This window comes from Amblyomma maculatum, chromosome 1 (assembly GCF_055883805.1).
Source record: "Amblyomma maculatum isolate TAMU_Amacu chromosome 1, ASM5588380v1, whole genome shotgun sequence".
Classification (NCBI taxonomy): Eukaryota; Metazoa; Arthropoda; class Arachnida; order Ixodida; family Ixodidae; genus Amblyomma; species Amblyomma maculatum.
Genome location: NC_139344.1, coordinates 338549305 through 338572226, shown reverse-complemented (window position 1 = coordinate 338572226; position 22922 = coordinate 338549305). Strand labels below are relative to the sequence as shown.

The following is a 22922-nucleotide window of genomic DNA, read 5'->3' as shown; positions in this document are numbered from 1 at the left end:
CCCAAAACCTAGACGGAAAGGCAGCCCTGCGTTGTGACTGAGAAACTTTATTGAGCAGAGATAAGGGAGGGGGATGTGTAGGTGCGTTCCCTGGTCCGGGAATCCAGCGGCTGCCGCTGCTATTCGCGCGTGTTACGAGGACCCGTTGGGCCTCTAGTCCAGAGCTGGATAGGGCAGCCTCCCACCCATCAATTATGGTCCCTGGAAAGACTTGCTAGTCTTTCGTCTCGCGCCCGCGGAGGGGTCGCCTCCGTAATGCATGCAGCGGTGGCGCTGTACGCAGTCGGGATGCGGTCGGCCGGCAGGTGCGCGCGCGAGTTGCCGGCCGCGCACCGCTCAGCTAGCACGGCTCACAGTAGCTTTCAACAGTACGCTTTCGTCGGCCTCCGATTTTTTAGAGCGCAGCTCTTTGGCGTCCGTTCCTGGGTTTCGCGTCGGCGTCGGCCTCGTAACCAGCTCCGCCCCCCTTTCATCCCCCCAGCGCTAGCAGCGACCGACTGATACCGCTGACGCCGCTAGAAGATAACGTGACTGCATAGAACACCGTCGCCGCCATGCAGAAAGAGGAGGGGAGGGTCCCCCCCCCCCCCCCCCCGTTCCTGTGTGGCGGATAGGGTGCTCTTCAGTTGCCGACGCGCCGGTTATTTCACGTAGGCCCCGGCACGTCGACGAATACGTGACCACCTTCCCACGGCTAGACCTGGTTCTTGGCGCTGCGGAAGCGAGGGTATCATATTGTTTGCGTCGGCATCGGCGGCGTTGTCCCTGAAACCAACTCCGCAGCTGGGGTTGACTCACTATCGGCGCCAGCAGCATCGGTCAGTCGCTGCTATCTCTTCCCTCCTCCCTTTATCGCGTTGTCCGCTTGCTGCGCGCGCTTCTGCCCCCATCGTTTGCCGCTGGGTGTACACGCCGCCCCCCTCCCCCCTCTTCCTGCGAGTCTCCGGTTGTCAAAGCGCCGGCTCGAACTTAATTCCTTTCTTCACTCCTCCTCCAATGCAACCCCTGTGCGGTGGCAATCCAGGAGAGCCAGATCGGTGGCGGCGGATCTGTCCCGTTCCTCTCGCTCGTAACGCGTCCCACGGCTGTGACAACCTCGCGAGGCACTTGTATAGATCTCGTCTTTGAGAATCAAGCATTGGTGTACCAAGTCGAACATATATCAGTCTATTTCTCCGACCACACAGCTTCCTTCATGACTGTCAAGAACTGTTAGTGGAGTCTTTGTTAAAGGAATACGTGTGAAAAAAAAAAAAATTCTGTGATAGCGCATACATGTGTTGCTCGATTTCTTTGCCTCAATTCGAAAAGGTGAAACAGCTTATTTGCTGCGCTCAAATTTCGCATTAGGAAGTAACATAATCGTCGGTAATTTTTTTTTAATTAAAGGGGTTTTTACTGTAACGGGCTTGAGAAATATAAGCACCGGAAGCATAGTTTCAAGCGTTCCCGTCGCGACAAGCAAAAAATTGGCAGTGGCTTAGCTTGGTTAAGCCTGGTAATTGCGAAAGCAATAGCTATGGCTATGCCTAGGTTCAACTGGTGGTGTAGCTGGTTGTGGTGCTTGTGGTTATGCTTATGCAGTGATTCACTCTGGCCACGGCATATGGTTCAACTATTGTTTATTGCGGGGTTCTACCTGGTTATTCTATGCATAACTAGTAGCGAGGCAAGGAGTTCCGTGGCTCCAACGATATACTTGGTTGTGGGTGAGGTTAAGGCAGAATGTACAACTGCCGCTCCGGCACCGGCTGCAACGGCATTCTTTACGCCAGCAGAAATGAAAGCATCCCTGGAGACTGCGTTGGTTCCACCTGCCGCTAGGCCACATCCTATAGTATCCAATGTTGCACCCCGTCGGTAGCTGCGGCTGCAGCCCCATAATTCTTCTTAGCTTTAGGAGCATGTGACACAACTGCAGCTCCGCCCGGCCGCAGATCAACGTTGGGCTTAACACCCGGTGTGTAAGGGCGTACCCGAACCGACGCCCCAAACGTCGTACTAAACGGTCTCGCAAGTCTCAGGGATGACGTCACTCCGGCTGTAGCGCTCCCTCACGGAGGGAGCGGGAGAGGCCGCGGCTGGCATCGAGCCGACGGCGCGAGTTGGGGCCCTGTTTTTGCGGCAGATGGGATGACGTCACTCCAGCTGTAGCGCCTTTCGTGGAAGGAGCGGGAATTAGGCCGCGGTTGGTAGCTACCGCCTCGCCAGTTGGGGCCCGTTTTTGCGCAGCTGTGCTTGGCGGCGCGCCAAAGGCCACGCTAAAGGTCAATGGTAGCTACCGCCTCGCTATGCGAAGGGCTGAAAAGTGAAAGTAGTATTGCTTTCGCAATAAAATAATTAGAGGGTCTCTCAGATGTCTTTTAAGAGGAGAAAGGCGAAAGCCTACCCTTCCTATCCTATAATTTGCCTCCCATTGTTAGCCTCTTGTTGGCATTCGTTGCAGTGCTACATATAATTATAATTAGTTAACAGGAAAGGAAAGGCGCAGTATCTATCACACTTTCTCTGGAAAGTGCATTTGTACGGTACACCATCGCTCCTGTCGCGTGGCATTCCTTGGCGCGCGTTCAAATTGTGGCATTGCAGATGGCAGTGACGCATCCCGCCTCGGCCAATCAGAACGCCTCAAAAGCGGGACACACTTTGTCCACGACAGCGTGAGCCATTAAAGGCTTTTGCCTTAATAAAACACGCGCGAAACCGGCAACGACGTACGACCGCCCGCAGCATTGGAGCAACGCAGGCTGCGGGGAAGCGACCGCATCCCGACTGCGTGCAGCGCCACCGCCGCATGCATTACGAGAGTGGACACCCCTCTCCATAGGGTATTTGTTGTGGCTGTAGGAAGAAGGAAAAGAAAATGCACGGGCATGCTAATGGCTCTGAAGCTGAGATAAAGTAGGAGGTGGCGCTGCGGTCGCCGACGGGAGGGGACGTGCTTCTCATCGGCCCCTGCTATTATGCCAATTAACGCAGTGTTAATTTACAGTTACCGCGATATATTTGGTACCATAGTGTGCGCGAAGGTGCGGGGCATCGACCGGTACCAGTTTTGCCCAAGCGGTACGTGATTCTCCCGATTTACGAGGACTTTTCTCTAAGCCTAACGTCGGCCTACGAGTACGGCCACCGGTGGCGACGGGCCCGGCCACTAGGCCTAACCCGGCGACGAGTACGACCAAGATGGCGTCCGAAATGGAAGTGGCCACGTCGATGGGAGACAACTTGACGTCAGCACCGAGCATCGGCAGTCTCGGCGGGCGTACGTGCATTGAAGTTCAAGGAGAGGACATTACACCGGAAGAAGTCGAAGGCTGGTCGGCCTCCGGCAAGCGCGTCAAGCAGATCATGGCCGGCAAGGAAAACGGTGAGTCCGCCTGCAACTGGAACTGCAACGGCTTTACCGGCAAGAGAGCGGTGCTGCAGCAACACTTGCAGCAACTAACGAGGAAACCAGACGTCATAATGATTCAAGAAACACACAGCGAAGAGACGCCGAGACTGCCGGGCTACCGATCGCACGACAGCCCGCCGAGCAAAAGGGACACGTCCAAGGGCAAGGGCAGAGGGGTCTGCACCTTCGTTAGGAAAGGGATCACCTTCGTGGAACACGAAATGATCGGCAGAAGCGCCATCGAACACTGCACGGTGGAAGTAATCACGGGCAAGAAGAGGAAGGAGAGCACTTTCCTGGTGAACGTCTACAGCAATCCGTCCCACGGACAACAGAAATTCAAGGCACTGCTCCACAAGGCAACTTCAGTCGCGGGGAGCAATACGCTCGTAGTGTGCGGAGACTTTAACGCTCCGAGCCAAGACTGGGGCTACCACAGAACGACGGTCAAGGGGAGATTGCTGATGCAAGACGCTACCGACGTCGGACTGAACCTAATCACGGATCCGGCCTTTCCCACCAGGATCGGCACATCTGTTACGAGAGACACAACTCCGGACCTTACCTTCGTCAAAACTGACGGAGGATCAAGAGAAGCGAAATGGAGAAACACGGGCCAAGAGCTGGGCAGCGATCACTACATCGTGGAGGTCGTCGTACCGCTCGAAGGCCAAGGCAACACCGGCATAAGGAAGCATCGCATTACGGACTGGGACGCCTTTCGAAAGGCGCTATCCGCGGTGCAAGTGGACATTACGGACATCGAGCAATTGGCGGCCAACGTCGTTGAGACGACGGAAGGAGCCACCAAAGAGCTAGAGACGGACGAACGGATAGACAAGATGGACAGTCGGCTGGCCCACCTGATAGAAGTCAAGCAGTCCATAAAGGCGAGATGGCAGAAGCGACGAACCAACCGAAGTCTAAGGAAGAAGATCGCCGAGCTCAACAGGCAGATCGAGGTCCACTGCAGGGTGCTATGCACCCAACAGTGGAACGAGGCCTGCAACGAAGCGGACAGATGCACAAGGGCAAGACGTGGAACATGCTGCGGCACCTCCTCGACGAAACCAAGACCAAGGGCCACCAACACAACAACCTGGCCAGGATCCTACACAAGGCAATCTGCGAACACGGGGAAGACGAGGTCAAGCGGCGCTTGGACGCCAAGTACCTGCCGACCACCCCCACGGAAAGACACCCGGATTACCAAGGCAAAGAGAACGAGACGCTAGATCGCGACATCCAGACCTGGGAAGTCAGAGTTGCCCTGCAGGATCTCAATGGAAGGTCTGCCACGGGTCCCGATCGAGTGACCAACAGAGCGCTCAAGAACCTCAACGAAGCGGCCATCGAAACGCTCACGAACTTCTACAAGTGCTGGCAAGAAGGAAGGCTACCCAAGCAATGGAAAGCAGCCAAGACGATCCTCATCCCCAAGCCTGGCAGGCCGCCCAACATAGAGAACCTCAGGCCGATCTCGCTCACTTCGTGCGTGGGAAAGGTCCTCGAGCACGTTCTCATGAACAGGTGGCAGCGTTACCTGGAAGAATCGGAGTTTTACCCAAATTCCATCATCGGGTTTCGGAACAAACTCGGGACGCAAGACGCCATGATCTTACTGAAGAACGAGATCATCGACGATACGACGGGCACCAAGGACAACAGAGCCGTACTCGGGCTGGACTTGCAGAGCGCCTTTGATAAAGTGAGGCACTCGGCTATCCTGGCCCAAGTATCCAGGCTAAAAATGGGCAGGAGGACATACCAGTACATCAAAGACTTCCTGACGGAACGGACCACCGAAATCTGTGCGGGAGACCTGCAGCTCGAAGAAGCTGGGCAGCGTCGGAACTCCGCAGGGGTCGGTAATCTCCCCGCTACTCTTCAACCTCGTGATGATCGGGGTGGCCACCCGGCTAGAAAGAGTAGCGGGAGTCCGGCACACCATCTACGCCGACGACGTTACGCTATGGGTACCGGGAGGAAGCGACGGACATATCGAGACAACGCTGCAAGAAGCGGTCAACGCCATCGAGGAGCAGCTGGACGGGTCTGGATTCGTTTGCTCTCCGGCCAAGTCAGAACTGCTGGTGATTCCCCCGAAAGGATCGGGCAGGAAAAGAAAGAATATGGAAGTACGAGCATCCCAAGATCACGGTCAAGACGGCGGGAGGACAAGTAATACCGGAGGTCGAGAAGATTCGAGTACTCGGGCTGCTCATCCAGCGAAACCGAGCCAACGGTGAAACGGTCAACAAGCTCGCGGGCAAAGCGGCTGCGGCAGTGAGACTCATCAAGAGGGTGTCCAAGAGAAAAGCGGGGATGAAGGAGGAGAGCCTGACTAGGCTCGTTCAATCCTTCGCAGTTAGCCACATAACGTACGTGGCCGCCTTCCACAACTGGAGGCCGAGTGAACGTAACAAGATAGACGCCACCATACGCAAGGCGTATAAGGCGGCACTCGGTCTCCTCGGGGGCACGAGCACCGAAAAATTCATGGCGCTGGGAGTCCACAACACGCTGGACGAAATAGCCGAAGCACAGAGAACGGCGCAACTCGAGCGTCTCTCTGAAACGAGAACCGGAAGACAGATACTGCGGGACCTTGGCCTCGAACCGAGGGAAGGCAAGCAGCAGAAAGACGTATCTATACCAGATAGCATCAACAGAAAGCTCAGGGTCTTCCCGATCCCGAAGAACGTGAACCCCGAGCACAACAGGGAGCGGAGGTTGGCGAGGGCCAGGGCTCTCGTAGACCTCCACGCCAGAGAAGAAGGCGCAGCCTACGTGGACGCGGCGGAGTATCGAGGGAACACCAATGCATACGCGGCGGTGGTTGTCGGGGCATCGACGGGTGCAACGAAGACCGCGGTGAGCGTCCGGACTCGAGAAGCGCACCGGGCGGAGGAGGTGGCCATCGCCTTGGCCGTTTCCGACCCCGGATGCACTACAGTGTTGTGTGACTCTAGAACGGCAGTGAAGAACTACGCCAAGGGTAAGGTATGTAGTGAGGCCGCGCGCATACTGCGCAAGGCCGAAGACATCGGACGCAAAAGTCCTGTGGTGATCAAGTGGTTTCCGGCCCACATGGGCAGTGACGTGTCGGAACGCGGAAACGTGAACCACAACGAGACGGCCAACTCGGCCGCGCGAGGACTAACCAACCGCGCGGCTGCAAGCACGGCCGACTCGGAGTCTTGGTCGCGGCGCAGTGCCAAGGACAAGATGACCACCTTCAACGAAATAGTGAAATGGTACAGACTGAACAGACAGACTATGCCGCCACCTCACCCGGGGCTTACCCGGAAGGAGGCAGTGTTATACAGTTACAGACGGGGTCCCTGCTCACCCCGGTGCTAGCTAAGCACATGTGTCCGAGTGTGCACGCGAGCGACATGTGTAGACTGTGCGCGAAGGAGAGAGCCACCGCGGCTCACATCCTTTGGGACTGTAGCGTAAATCCGCGCGAAGCCAGCGAGAAGACGACGATCCCGCCGCAGCTAGAGGCTGCAACGAGGAGCTGTGATCAAGAGACAGCTCAAGGCCGTCCAGCAGGTCTCGGCAGCTCTAGAGAGGCAGCGACCGAGCGAAACCGAGGAGAGGGGGGCAGCACCCCCAAGAAGGGGGCGGCGGCCCTCTCGAACCCACGGAAGTAGCGAGGGACGTAACAAGACCTCAAGGAGCACAACGCACGAGACTGACGTAGTGGCCGCGTCACGGTAAAAGCTTGTCCTCCCTGCTTGGAGAGAGCCTAACCGATTCTGCAGGCATTTTAAATAAAAGTTGTTCTCTCTCTCTGAAGCTGAGCCACCTCCGTTGCCTCGTGCAGACAGAAGAGAAACTAGAGAAAGACGCACGCCCCAACAGCCGTCGTCCACCACCGAAGTGGTGGCGGGTGCAATGACGGCCTACAACAGATAAAAATTCGGTAGCAGGCAAGCCCCCGCCGAGCGGCGGTGACCTACCTGTCCCAGCCCCATCAGGGGCAACTACTGCTCGAGGCAGTTCCTGCCTCTCCGTAGGGAGGCGCGCGGTTGTTGTGGCTGTAGGAAGAAGGAAAAGAAAATGCACGGGCCTGCTACTGGCTCTGTAGCTGAGCCACCTCCGCTGCCTCGTGCGGACAGAAGTAGAGAAGAAAAAGATGAGAAAGATAAAGACGCGCGCCGCAATAGCCGTCGTCCACCACCTAAGCGGTGGCGGGTGCAATGACGGCCTAAACAGATAAAAATTCGGTGGCTGGCTAGCCCCCGCCGCAAGCGGCAAGGCGCGCGGAGACGGAAGACTAGCAAGTCTTTCCAGGGACCATACCTCAATTGTCAGCGCACGTAAAGGTCCCCAGGTGGCCGAAATAACTCGCAGCCCTCCACGACACCTGTTTCGCCCTCCACTTCTTTCCCTAAAGTCTGACAGATACTGCGCATTTCCTTTCTTAAAATTGTTTCTGTGGACTCCTGAACAGCAACATAAATGAAGGTGGGAGTGAAAGTGGGAAGAGAGAAACAGCAGTCGTAGTGGAGGGCTACGGTGTAATTTCGACCACCTGGGGATCTAACATGCGCCGACATCGCACAACACACGGTCGCCTCTTCATTTCGAAACCAATTTACAAGAAAAATGATAACATGACCTTCACCTTGGTTAGGTGTAGGTGTCCAATAGGTGGTTGTGATTGGCTACATGGGCCCACAAACGGTAGATGATACTATGGAAAATATATGTACAGATTTGTGGCAACATATCAAGCAGAAGTGACCAAAGACCAAGGCTGGTAAGAAGTCTTTACTGTGGGCTGCTGTGAATGAATTTAACTCTGTGAATGTCATTGGCAGGTCTCCGAGCACTTCACTCTCGGAGGGCAGCTTGTGTGCAGTGGTTGACAGGAGGATGAGATAGATGTGAAGCCCATTTCTTTGTGCGCCGTTGATACCGCTGAAGTCAATTACAACTACCTAAAAATGACGCAATGCGCAGAGCGACAGCAAAAATGAGCCACCTCACACACACACACACACACACACACACGCACGCGCGCGCACACACACACACACACACACACAAAAAATGTGGTCAAATTTGACGCTTTTTTATTCTCAACATTGTTCTTGCTTGTTGATTCTTTTGCATAGTTTGATAACATTTATGTTGTTGCACCCCTGCAAACCACAGGTCAAGATATTTTGTTTGCCAACTTTGTGAATGTTAAAAGTCTGAAATGAAATGACCTTTGGAGGTATACAGGCATTACATTGTAAAATTAAAAAAAATGAAAAGTTGTGTTTAGGGAAGAAAAGGAAGGTTCCAAGTATTCTTTTTACCAGTCGCATGCCTGCAGAAATGCAATAAATACTGAACCAACCGTCTGCCATATAACTTGGCTTTCCCATGTTCGATGTATGAGTGCCACACACATTTAACCACTTCTCCCTTATAGGGCAACAAACCGAATGCCAATGAGAACTCTGCAGCAGCTTGCAGTTTCCCCACTTTGGCTGTGCAAAGATGTGAAAGCCAACACCGGCACCATTTCTGAATGATTGTGTCATGTCCATTTCTGCCGTAATTTTCACACAACCAGAGTAAAAATTCCTGCAGGCCTGTTTTGCTTCTGTTTTCATCACATGGGCTGACAGTGGGCCCAGCCACTAGGACCGAATGAAGGATTCTGGGAAACATTAGGTTGTCCACTAGTGCCACATAATGTGCAAGGATTACATGTGGTGACAGAGTTTTATTCTAAAGGAAATATGAACTTGTAGCCCAGAATTGGTGCAGATTACATGCATTCTGTCATAACATACCAGCATGTAGCAGGTGGTTTGGAGCATTTTGGTGCAACCAACACAGGAATCGCATCCCTGCTAAAATGTATGCTGCAGAGCGGACTTCACACCTCTGACATGCTTTAAACGATAGGCGTGACAAAAAAATAGACAGCTATGTTTCCGAGAATAAGTCAACCATTCAGTTTCAGCTTCACTTTTAGGAGCGTCGAGCAAGGCTGGAGAGACAGCAGCTATCGCCCGTGCATCAGCTATCCAAGCGAACCTCGCTGTGCGCCGTTTCGGATGCTGGTTGATAGCACTCTACATTTCCCCCATTTGCATCCGCATGGTTCTTCAGTTGTGCCAAAATTACATGCGTGTCAAGCACCAGTTGCATACTGTATTTACACGACTGTAAGAGAACTTGAATGTAAATTCCCCCCACCCCCATCCCTAAGATCGCATGTCCAGAAAAACAAACAAAAAATATATACCGGTGGATGCTTTCCACAACCGAAATTTATTGCCTGGCTGGACTACTTGCCTCCACTTCAGATCACATATTAGCTCAGGATAGCATCGGAAGACTGTTCTCTTGGCATCACAGTTGAAAATGTTTTCTCGCTGCCACTGCCATCCCGTATAGCCCGTTTAGAAGCTTCGAACTTGCGGCCCACAGCGCAGTTGTTTCTTCTGCATAAATGACACCCGACTTCTTGAACGCTGCACTGAACGAGCAACGAATCCTTTTCGGACTGGAGAAGCTCATGACGAAGCATGTTGCCGATCGTCAAGTGAAAGGCGCGAACTCAATGAATGATCAGTGTCGGCACTTCCATCAACCATAGACACTCCCTGGAAGTGCTGCCATGTGTTTGACCTGATGCGATTGATGTGCAAAAAGCGAGCGTCTCCGCGATTGGAATAGCGGCTCTTCCGTAAACTATCGACACTCTCGTAGGTGCAGTTTGCGCTGTACAGTAACAGTATTAAAAAAAGAAATTCTTTCTCAGAAGCGCACACAGTAACCGAATGTTGCGCTTAGAGCCGTAGAGCAAACAAATTTGCCGTAGCCTCCCCAATACATTTTTTATCTCGCCTTTATTGCAGTGCCACGTTTTGGTTTCGATTGTAAGCAGATCCCTTTCACTTTGGAATTTCAATTAAAAAAAAAAAATGGGGTCAACTTACAACTGTGTAAATATGGTAATGCGTACACTTAAAAGTAGACACTGCCGCTACCACGGCGCACTGTGACGGACGCCAGAAAGGCCTTACCATTATGGAGCAGTTCTGTTTTTGACGTTTCCAACAGTTGTACATGCAATAAACCACCGATAAAAAAAAAAAAAAAAGAAAAGCCATTGTCACACTGTTCTCATCCCAAAAGCAAACAACCATTCCCCAGTCTTTCATCAAATAAATTTACTGTAGTTTTATCGTAACGCAAAGTGGTTATTACCCTTTTTTTTGGGGGGAGTGGGGGGGGGGGGTGGATGGGGGAGTCATTCAATAATTCGAACGTTTTTTTCCAGTGTCTTCACGTCCAAATTTATGAGCTTTTACTGTATAGTATTACGCTTTTTCACCCTTGCAATGAAGTTTTCATATAAAATTTTTGCTGCAGGTTGCCGCAGCAAAAGTGAAGAGGTGAGAGCCAAGGCAGCAAGTATATACTGACTTTATTTTGGCTTCAGAAAAACAACCTGTGCCTTCAAGTGCCATAAATGGGCAGCATTGTGACAGGTGGAGAACGAAGAAGACGCAGTGAACAGCACGTGCGTTAACAAGCCAGCACTCCCTGATGCTTCATACATCGGCAATATGAGCGCCTGCTGCCAATCTCTAATCTAGCGATGTTCACATATTGCTCAGGCCAGCCGACAACAGTAACCTTAATGGCCACCACAACCATTTAGCCAGTTGTACTTCGAGGGTTAGATTTTTCCTTCTGAAAACAACCGCGTAAGTACAAATAAAACATGTTAAAAGCTCTGGCACTCTTACATGCACATTTCTCGCTATTCTTGCCTGCTCAATAAAAACCTTCGCACTTTTTGATGCAGACCTAACACAAACTATCTTCTTTTTTTTTTCACTCTTGGATGCCAAGCCAAGTGCGCTTCCAAATGCGCAGACTTGCGATCTTTGACGATTGTTAAATTTATACAAGAAAGGAATCCTTACATTAGGTTCATTTTCCTGATGGCTGTGACATATGTACACTTGCTAATGACTTCATCCACGACAAGCACGGCTGCACAAATTTTTCACACTATCGACACTTCCTTGACCACAAGAGCTTACCATGCTTTCCACTGAACACGACGTTAAGCATACAGCACCGCCTTTCGAGCCTCCTCTGTGCAGCTAGAATGAATTCGGGACACATCATGCAACAGCAAAGAAAAAAAAAAAAAGAATAAAAATACTCCTTTCCTACACAATGTGAGAACAGTCTTTAGAATACTAAAAACCTGTGAACACTAAAGAGAAGTAAAAGACTACTAAGTTAAAATATGACAGAAGTGCGAGGGAAAAGAGAGAGAGAGAGAGAGAGAGAGAGAGAGAGAGCAACCGCACTTTGATACATGCCCCCTGCCTGAAGAACAGTCCACGGGAGGCACTGTTGCTGGAAAGCGGCCTGGGCAGAAGAAGCGCCTCTTGAAGGATGTGGCCTCCTCCGGCATCACTGGCAAAACGGGCGGAAATATGGGGACTAGCATTCGGACACCACAGCTTTGTTGCTCGCCACCTCAGCACCGCAACTCGGCTTTTCTCACCTGGAAAGCATCACCCGAGTTTCACTTGCGAGTCCGACGCATCCCTCTTAAGGGGACCAAACAATGGCTGCAAAGGTTACCAGTAAATGTGTTCAACGTGTAGAGTGAATGCTCTTCAGCACTGCATCAAAGTGCAATTCCTTAGAAGGTCGAGAGTCTGGTAATGTCGTGGTAAGTGGCAGGCCACTGGAGTCTGCCATTCGTTGCAGCCAAGATGGCCATGACATCACGGACACACTTCCGATAGCTGTGAAAATCTGCTCGCGTGCTGTGCGAACCCCTCAAGTATGTGCAAGCAATATCAATGCCTTCGCGCACACTGTTCCAATTTACCGCTGCCGCATCTTTCTGTCGGTGGCTCTGAAGTTATTCACAGCATTTTTCACATCCGCTCAAGAAATGAACATGCCTTGCTGTTCTAATGGATGCACACCAGTGACTTTAAGTGTTGAACTCAGGCATGTTTTTCCTAAATAAGTACATTAGTGAGCTGCCTGGATGGAGCACATCGGACTGCAAGCGTCAACACTTTGCGGCGACTATTTGCAGCTGATGCTTATTACTATAACCCAGTGATTGAGCGACAGTCAGGTATGAACATCGAGTGCCTGCAGCTTCATCCGAAGTCCCTACCGGCACTACAGGAAGATGAGCGATTGACTGCAAGCAGTCGTGCTTCGAGCTCCTGACTGCAGACAGTGCAGATGAGGAGGTGGAAAAAGGCAGACCGAAAAATGTACGATAGGGAGAACACCTACACACCCATGCTTTGGAAAACAAGGGCGGCAAGCGAGTCTCAAACTAAATGTGAAGCGATGACATACTCATTGGCGAGGCACAGTCCCCGAGCTGTTCTATCTTTCTTTCTGGTGCCTCGGAATGTTGAGTTGAAGGGAGAGAGAAGAAGCGCGATTATATCGCCGACATCTCCGGTGGTAATAAAGTCAGCTCAAAAATTAATGCGGCGAAATGAAGAATGACGGAACGTCTATCGCTAGTCCCTTTAAGACAGCATATTGGTGCTAGAACATAGAGAAACATTTTTCTTAAATGAAGAGCACTTGTCAGTTGCTAGAGTACTGTATTTACTCGCGTACAGTAAAACCTCGTTTGTCTGGGTCTCATTAACTCGGACTCGCTGCACGGTCCTGGCAAGACTGTGTATAGTTTAATGGTGGCAGACGCTCATTATCTCGGAAGCATTGCCTGCACATCGGTTAACTTGGAGAACTCCGAGGATGAGGGCTACCGACTTTCCTGCGTTACCGTGCGAACAGCGCCCACAACGGGTACGCAACGGGAAACCTACGTGAGGAGAGTCGGTTTGCGCGCTGCTCGACAAAAGCGAAAAAACAGCAAAAACTGAAGGGCACCAAATATGGTGAGGATGATAGCGAATGATGTGAGCAGTGGCTAGGTGGCGCCAGTGACTGCGCACTTCAAAGGGAGAGGCTATATCATCATCATCATCAAGGCGGCGAGACTGTATTTTGCTGTTAAACGGCGACGACGCTCTATGTAGGTTGTGTGGCTGGCATAGTGGCTTAGTACACCGCAAAACTGTTGCCAAATGCAACAACAGTCACAACGATTGCAAGAATTAGTTATTTTGTGACAACATGGCAAAGTAAACGGTATTTACAACAAACCGTATCGAATGTGTGTTAACTTGCACAGTACCAGAAGTCATGTGACACCCCCTTTATTTATTTATTTCAAAATACTGCAGGCCTTATGGCCCAAGCAGGATTTTGTTTTGTTTTGGTTACGATTCGACGTTCTTTGAATCCTAGGCTATTCCCCATTGTTTGTACAAAGCGAAAAATTTACGCGGTAATACACAATCACAATGCAACACAGCCAAATAAAGAAAGCATGCGAAATGAGCGGCAGTGAGGTACGCTTACTTCTGGGCGAACGAGCGAAATTTTCTATTACGGTAGATCCGAGCGACGAGTCAAGCGACACATTTTTGTTTGCGCGAAGCACCACGCGGTGTGTGCCGCCGTCGCGTTCGTGTTTCTGCGTACATGTAACTCAGTCTTTACTGTACAACTCGCCCCTGAATATAACCTGCACTTCTAACTTTAAACTCCGCAAAAAAGAAAAAGAAAAAAGAAAAAAAAAAAAGAGGAAGAAGAAGAAAAAAAGCACGTGTATATGATCCCCTTGTCCTGCCGAAAATGCTATAGGGCAAACAGGGTGTTGCCTCAATGACCATTTAAAAGAGCACTCAAAACATGAAACAAGGTAAGCTCGCAAATTTAGTGAAGCATGTTATGGCATGCAAGTATGTACCTGGCTTTAAAGAAGCAAAGATTCTGGGCAGCAGTTTTAGCACAAAAGCAAGAGTTTTGCTCGAAGCTCTCCACATAGAAAAAAAAGCAGACCACTGCATTAGCGATCCCTCTATGAGCTTGTACTCCGCTGAGCGCGGTTTTCTGGAAAAAGTTTTATAACAAATTTTACACAAGGCTTTCAATCCCTGGTCATACATCATGTGCGGTTCTTTCATATTTGTTTTCCTTCTTTGTTGTAACCTGTATTTGACTATAGCTCTGAAGAGGTGATAAAACTATTCATATCTGTTATGTTAGTCAAAGATAGCTGGCACCGCCCTAGTGTCACATGTGATGTGACTGCTTATAAATGTGATTTGCAGACAAAATAAAATCAGTTGATAGTAGAGTTCTTTTGTGTTGTGTCCTCTCCTGTCGTCATTTTTGCACTGTTTTCTTACCAAGTATGGTTAACCAACTAGCCTAGCACCATGTTTTATTGAGGAATTTGGATATGGAGGTTCGTTACATCATGATACCACGGTAATCTGCTCATTGGCTGTCAAGAGTGACACCTCGAGACAACAGCTGGCTTTTTCTCTGCAGCAATATGTATCGCCCACAAAATCAAATCCCACCTGAGGTTGCTAAAACAGTTTCACAAAAACAAGCCAGTACGAGCATGTGTTGCAATGGTTGACATTGAGAGAATCGAGAAACTCTGCGACACTGAAGAATTCTCATATAGAGGCTCATTGCATAATGATAATCCACTCAATGGCTGTCAAGGGCAACAACTCGAGACAACAGCTGTCTGTCTCTGCAGCCTCACACTTAGGCAGCAATATGTACCACCCACCAACTCATATCACACCTGAGGCTGTTACAACTGTTTCACAAAAACAAGCCAGTATCAGCATGTGTTCTGGGCAAAACTGAGTGAAAGCGTACCATGGTTGTGCGATAGATTCAGCGAGAGCCAACGGGCGTTCCAGTGACAGCCTCATAGGAGCACCAGATCAACGAGGTTTCCCTTTGGTTGCGTCATAGACTCCGGAAAAAACTCCACTATCGTGTCAAAGAGACTGGTGCGCAGCTGGAACTTGTAGTCTGGGTCACCCACATCTGCAAAAAAGAGGCACAAATAACAATTTATTTGGCGAACAAAGTTCACAAACATCTTCGGCAAACGCGATTACAGTTCGCCTAAACTCAAAGCTGTAGGCGGCTCTCTACAGACTCGTTCTGACTTCCATTACGGCTCCCAAGCAAATGTCACCAAATCCAGCAACACACCACCGATGCCCGCGAAACCTGCCGACTGTCACCGATATCGGGCCTACGTGACAACACGCTGATGAAGCTACCGGGGTCGCTTTCTGCCACATTTTGTGCTGCCATCTGTCATGTAGTGTCAGAACACAGCAGCAACACACGAAGCTAGAGATCACACCACGAGCGTCGCGGCACCTCAGGACTCTGATAAGCTCTGGCCCAATGACGAAGTGAGTAAGCGCGCTTGGCAGTCCTGGATATACGCACTTCTTTGCATAAAAGAGGCGCTTAGATTTGCGCGGAAACTTTTTAAAAAAGTTTTTTTGCAAGAATGAGGCAGGGAGGGGGGAGGTGCTTAGAATCGAGGAAATACGGCAATTAAAGACATTGAGCCAGACATAACATAAAGATAATGCAACATGCATAACAGGTCATAAGTACTTTTTGAAGACATGTACTAGAAATGTACAGCCCAGGAATACAAATCATGACAAAATTACATGCACGGCTGCAATGGTCCTAAAATCTCTCAGAACACAAAGGCTACTATGGCAATAATGCTGAGAGTGTATGTTCTGCTACAAGAATGATGAATGTCTTCTAAAAGTAAAAATAACATTAGGCCTTTCAGCAAGCCAAACATGCTAAGTTCTCGTTCATACATTTCCAACAGCTGCACAGCCCAGTTGCTTTACAAACAGCAAAATTCTGCTTCGTTTAGAACACTGACCAATATTTACCTACTCTGCAGCCCCTTCACCTCAAAATTTCAAATTCGAACAGGGTAGGAAATCAGTTCGAATCACTAATGTATAAGATCAAGTGGAGCCTTTCAGGTACACTCAATGCTGACAGGACTTAGTGTCAACTTGAACAGGGTGGCTGTTCAAATTGTGAGAGTCTGAATTAGAGTTCTCTGATTATAACATTTCCTCGGGCATGATGAAACAACCACTGCCAGCGATGACCAAAACCACCAACAGGCAGCAGACTAACCTTGCTATGACATTACAAAAAATGAGATGGAACCAAAGTACTTAGTAGTAATTAATATGAGTGCGACACACCTTAAATTAAGAAAAAGGGGAAACAGAAGTGCAAATTTGGAGGAAAATCAAAATGCTCTCTTTTTTGCCAAGGATAAAAACTACAAAGGTTAAAAGAAAAATTTCTAACCAAACAAGCAAATCCAGCTCTCATGAACAAAGGAAGCAAGTCATACCTCCTAAGGGTGCTGCTGTCGTCATGCTGTCATCACGATCTGTGTCTGGGTGCTTGAAGAGACTAGATGCTTGCAACTGGAACTGAAGAGAAAAGCACACACACTGAACACACAGCTCAAAAGGACAGGCGCACTAATTTGTTTTTATAAAGCAGTCATTATACTGAATAGTTGCTAACCTGGAAAGGTAAAAGTTCAGGAGATTTTTTATTCATGCCAACGGGGGTTGAGGGTTTGCTTAAACTTTCAGGCAATGAGGTCCCTTTACAAGGAGCTTGCAGTAGCAGACTTTGCTAGCTTCAACAATCTGCCAAAGTAGTTTTGCTCAAAGCATGGTCCAGATTGGTGGCCGTTCAGCAGCAGATGTTGGAGGGTTGTGTTGCACATTGATGAGTGAAATTGAGCTCTTCTTGTTTCAATTACAAATCACCTTTGCCGCCGCAAGCAGACTTTGCATCCACACGTTGTGCAAAAATGCAAAATGTTAGCCTATTCTCGATGCCACAGAGCACGGAAAGCGTAAGATCGCAAACACTTCTGCAAATATTTCTTCTTGGGCTTTGATAGAGCCATAACTCCAAGCAGACAAGAATTCCAACTTTACACTGTGCATCACACTCAGGCGGCCTACTTATCCTTAACACGTGCATAAGCAGCTGCAAACATGAAATGCAACCAGCTACAGTTACTTTGGTTTTCGCTTGATTTGGCTTGGATCTGCTGTTTAGCAGATGGCACTGGTGCAGCCATTGATGGCGACGCTGGCAATTAAGATGCAGCTGCAGATTCTGCGGTGCCGGTTTCGCAAAAGCCATTCTTGAGTGGGAAGAGGCAACCAATCGGAAGATATATTCGAGTGATCGTGCAATCAGTAAAAGGGCTGGGTGTCTCCTGAACGAATTCGGAGGGTTGGCACGTATGGTGCTGGATCCCACGAAACCCTTAAGTTCCTTGGAATGCTTTTTGGTTTTCAAATCACCTAAACCGACGCACACCTCGGCCTCACTTTTCCTTTACCCACTTTATTATGGGACTGGCTATAGTATAATAGGCTGCTCTGCAATATACCCAGCCACTGTTATCAAGTTTACTCACCTTTCTGATAAGTTGCCGAAAGATGCTGAGGAACCCCAAATACCTGCCTTTCCACACCTTACCATCTAACATAGAAGCAAAAAAGAGCATGCAGGTAATTTCTGCACCACCTAGTTGAGCTGATATATGCCAAGAGTGAAGTGCTACATCAATATGTATAGAAAATGCAGTTAGATGCACACCTGTCTCTCCTCTTCGACGTTTGAGTGGTCGACCGTGTCCGCTAGCTCTGTTTGGAGGTACCGCAGGGCTGCCAAGGGGTCCTCAAAGGTGATCTCACGAAAGTAATGCTGCCGCACCAGCTGTCTGCACCGCCTGAGCAGCTGCTCCTTGGAAGGCCGACAGAGCTGCAAAAAAGGCAGGATGCCGCGTCTCACAAAAGTGGGCCTCACCAAGAGATGCACATGTGCCAAACCAAGGTACTGTGGCATGAGTCGTAAATTGTGGGGTTTCGCAACCTGAAAAAACATGTGGGCTATGAGAGACGCCGTAGTGGAGGGCTGTAGAATAATTATGACTACCTGGGGTTCTTTGCCGTGTGCTGACATCATTAGCACATAGGTGCCTTTTATGTATCTCCTTAATCAAAATGATATTGAGCCAGGTTTGAAATATATGAAACCGAGATAGCATGTTTGATCGATGTAACTGCTTGATACACACAGCCACAGAACTGAACGACAGCTGAAATAAAAACCAACGTAGACATAACTTTCTTTTTCCTTGAGGCCTTATTTCCTGAAATACATATAAAGCCTATGTAATGTTTGTACAGAGCTGAGTTATTTCTCTGACACAAGTACTCAATACTTATTAATACACAGTTATTGTAGGAATTGTTTTTAATATTGATGGCGATCTATGCTAGCATGCCAATGATTTCACTTAATAAGGAGGCACTTCTGATGGACAGAAGTGCATAGACATCTTTTTGTGGGAGTAAGAAAAGATGACTAGCGATTCTAAGCTGATTCATACCATACTAATCTGTATAATACCATAAAATTCCGAGCAAGCGAACCCTCTCTCACACGCCAAAATTACTGGAAAAGTGGAGAGGGGCGCTTTCCCTGAATGGGACCAAAATTTAAAATGATGACAAAATTTCCCACCCAAGAAATTAAACGCAGTGCCCATAGGTTTAAAATTTTATCTTTGATTGGAGCAATCAGGCTGAGAAGTGTGCATCGAGACGTCGGCTAGCTGCTACACATTGTGTTCTCGCTGCGCCACCGCCATCGATGCAAACTGATTGGCGACCGCTGTCAAGATTTTCATTCATCGTGCTGTTTAAACATGCTAGCAATTGTCTTCTTTGATTCTCTCAGCAGCTCCCGCCTAGAAAGCGGCCATCTGCTCTCTGGGTCGCGTACATCAGACGTCTAGCTTGTGGTGGTCATCAGACGGCAACTGTCAGTAGTGACTTCCCTACACAACCCTTACAGGTGGGGGCACTTGCTCGGAATTTTATGGCATACACATAATAGGCTACTCCACCTAGGGGGATACCCCTAAATATTGCACTGACACTTTTCCCATTTCCGGTTATTGATCCTATCGCTTTCGCCCTTACCGACCCTCACCCTCATGTACCCTCCACTGCGCTGCGCATCTATTTCACGTTGCTCGACCATTCACTAGAATCATCCTGTTTGCTGAATCATTTCTTCCCCACACAGCTATCGACAGGAACAGCCTTCCTCACACCATTGCTGCCATCACCTTCCCATTAATGTTTGCAATGGCTGTTCCTTCTGGAATTCAAAAATCTTGTAATCCCACCTGTTATGCAATAGAACCTCGAAAGGGGCCTATAAGACAGTAAAATGAAATGAAACATTTCAGTAATTTCTGCTAACATACGCCTCAATGTATGCACTTTTGGCCCTGCTGCTCATTAGAAGAGAAGCTGCAAGCTGTCGTCCAACTGTAGCCGCCGACTACGTATGCCGCAAAAAATCAAACATAAGAGTTTTTTAAATTTTAAAATGTCCGATTTCTGCTTGATATTATATGTCGATCCAAACAATTTTCAACCTAAATTCGCAGTTCGGTCTCATTATATTATTCAGCGCTATCAGCGTCAGGCTTCCAATGAAACGAGATACTATACAGTAGTGTCGGTTGACTGTTACGTTTTCGGTTTCGACGCCATTTCGCCAAGCTTGAGGCGCACACGAGCAGGCCGAGCATGCCTCACACAATGTCAGGACTGCACTCAGCATTTTGCACGGGTCTCTCATGGGCCTCTCCAGCCATGCCCTACAACAGCATTCCCAAGGAGCTCGTCGGTGCTAATTTCAATAAATGAGAGATACTGAAAGTGTTTAAAGGAGCCAAAGTGTTCCTACAGAAAGATCTCTCTCGGCAGATGACACACCGAAAGACAACAATTGCTAAAGACCCAAATCCAAAAACTCTTTATGGGCGCACACGCCATGTGTGGTGGCATATGCAGCAGGCACAAGTGCGGCGCATGCTAGTCCGTAATTCGTGCGCTGCTGTCCTATGCCCGAGCTGGATGCGACACATTGGTTTACAAAAACCACAGGATCGTTTGATTGCCGGGGCGAATGTGATCTGCTCCTCTAATGGTGCGTGAAATTCTCTGAACAATCATGTCGGTACGACAAAGGAGTGAACCGGCACTGGCACATGAAGTTGGTTAGCACTATTTGATGCCTGGTGCAGGCTAGCAATAGATGCGCAAGCGGAGAGTGCGTTTGCTTCGCGGGCAAACTAAGAAATGCACTGCGAATAAGTGCTCTTGGTGAGCCTTCTTTACATGCATTACATGCAGATTAAAGCTTTCTTCCCCGGTTTTGTTAGCTTGAAATTGCACCTCATAATAGATGTGGGTCCATATATTCAGATTTTCAGGATCCCTCCTAAGCAACTTTCTTTTCCCTGGACTATTTCTACTACACTGTAACTGGAATGACCATTCACTGACAGAAAAAGCAGCTGCAAAGCTCGTAGGAACTTCTAGTGTCTGTATTTTTTGCAGATGCATATTAACCAGTGCAGCAAAAGATGACCACAGTGCTGCTGCGGACACAAGTGTTCCATTTTTCTTTTCTATACTTTGAATGCAATTCACATTCACAGCCCTCTGTAATTCCTTTGATGTTCAGGTTACAAAGAACAAAGTAAATGTAATATGACCTCTGTGTCAATGCTCGCGAATTTTCCAGTTAGCAATGCCTCATAAAATACTGGTTATGTCACCTACAGACACTGTGCATTGATGGAAGACTGTACGTTGCTAGCCCAATACGCAACAATTACCTGAAGTGACCAGAAGTCGTCTAGCCTGACTTTTGGAGAGTTGGGCCGGCCCGGATTTCCGCCAAACAGATAGTGAACCTGCACCAGCAAGCAGAAAAAAAAAGAAAAGAAAAAAGACAAACATATTCCTTTCAATAAAAGTAGAAGCAGGGAATAAGGCACATGACACAGTGTTGTCTAAAATATTTCCCACAAAATTAGAGAATAGGAATATGCTTAACCTGGTCACACATGGGCCAGAAAGCATTTACAGTATGCATCCCCCAAGTGCCAGTGCACCTAATCGTAAGACAGGAAAATAACAAGCAGGCACAAGAATGCAATAAAATTCACAAAGCTAAAAGCAGTAAGTGATCATGGAAAAGTAAAGAACCAATTCCAGAAGAAAAAAGAAACTGTCGGGTGCAAAAGCGGTATATTCCACACGCTGGTGGTAGAACGGCACAGAACTGCATTGCAATGCCATCTAAATGCAACATCTAAGATTGAGACAGCTGATGAGGGCTTTCTCTTTTATCTGCAGGTTTCTGCCTGGGTTCACCTCCATTAAACATTCTCCAGCTTGCTTTGATGCTCCTGACAATGTGCATGCAGTATGACATAGATGGAAATGCAAAAAAATAGTCCCGGTCAAACTGTTCTCATCCTAAAGGAAGGCGACCACTGCCCCGTCTTCAACCAAAGAAATACTATTACCACCAATGTAAGCAATTCTTCAGTTTTTTCGGGGTCATTCGATAATTCGAACTTCAGATAGTAATTTCAATACTTTTTTTCTGGTCCCATGAAGTTCGATATTGAGCCTTTGCAGTATTGGTAGGAAACAAAACATTCATGCAACAACCACAAAACACTGCTTCCAGTCAGAAAGATTTTACCCACTAATAAGCAGAGGAAAGGCATGCTAACGAACTGAAGTGGATGACAGGAAGAAAAAAATTTGGAGGCATTTAAGAGCATGATGTAACAGCGTTAATGGCGACTATATCTGCAGCTACCCTTGGGATTCTCATTCGTGTAGATGTGCTTTGCTACTCGTTTAATCACCGATTCCTTAATTTGCGCCTCTATTATCTTGCACATACTCATTGGCGTAAATTCTTAAGCTACGACGTCATGTGCGAAATCACTCAACGCAGATATAAAGCCCCACATTAACCAAGCTGTACAAAGCTGCCTGCATGGATTAGAGGTAGCATGTCTCAACTGGGATCCCAGGGTCCTAGAGAGTTCACCTATCTCATCCTCCCACCTCCAACTGTGCCATGTCATGTGGTTTCATATGTCACACAACTCACTGACCAATCAGTAACCAGCCATGTCATCTGTTAGCCATTGTGTAAAAATAGGAGTCAAACAGCGCAGACCTTCTTGACGTGATCATAGACGAGCTGGTGAGCAAATCGAGGACAGGGCTCCTGCATACTCTGTTTGGAGGTTGCCTGCTGACCGTAGTCGCTGTGGTAGATGCACGACCTGTAATGTCAAGGGCTCCCGGTTACACGCTACATGCTCCCAGCCACTGAGGGAATCAGCTGTTGCAGTACCATTTGTTCTGGTTGATGTCGTAGATCCAGAAGGAGTTTTTGACGTTGTCCTCCCGCTTCTCCTTGTCTTTGTTTGAGCCCGACAAGACGTGAATTTCATTGAGCTCAGGGTCGATGGTTGCCCGCTGTGTGAACCCGGCCGCAGGCACTGCAGAGCGGAAAAACAAATCAAGCATGCACAGCTCATAGTTGCCGTACTGAAATTAGTCAAACCGACCCTCCAGCCACACATACAAAATAATCTCTAGTATGTTCCTTCCTTCACACACCA

The 22922-nt window shown here is 48.6% G+C and overlaps 1 protein-coding gene across 1 annotated transcript in view; it reads right to left on the bottom strand.

Moving 5' to 3' along the window:
* Positions 1–10827: 10827 nt before the first annotated feature.
* The window catches only part of muskelin (muskelin 1), a 36757-nt gene continuing 24662 nt past the window's right edge, over positions 10828–22922 (bottom strand). Inside the window, exons 15-21 of the mRNA XM_084588375.1 lie at positions 22652–22799; positions 22472–22580; positions 21105–21182; positions 17999–18163; positions 16722–16803; positions 15176–15349; positions 10828–11945 (exon numbers count right to left, since the gene is read on the bottom strand). Coding sequence (XP_084444501.1) covers positions 15228–15349; positions 16722–16803; positions 17999–18163; positions 21105–21182; positions 22472–22580; positions 22652–22799 — 704 coding nt within the window. The 3' untranslated portion in view covers positions 10828–11945; positions 15176–15227. The remainder of the gene's footprint in view (positions 11946–15175; positions 15350–16721; positions 16804–17998; positions 18164–21104; positions 21183–22471; positions 22581–22651; positions 22800–22922) is intronic.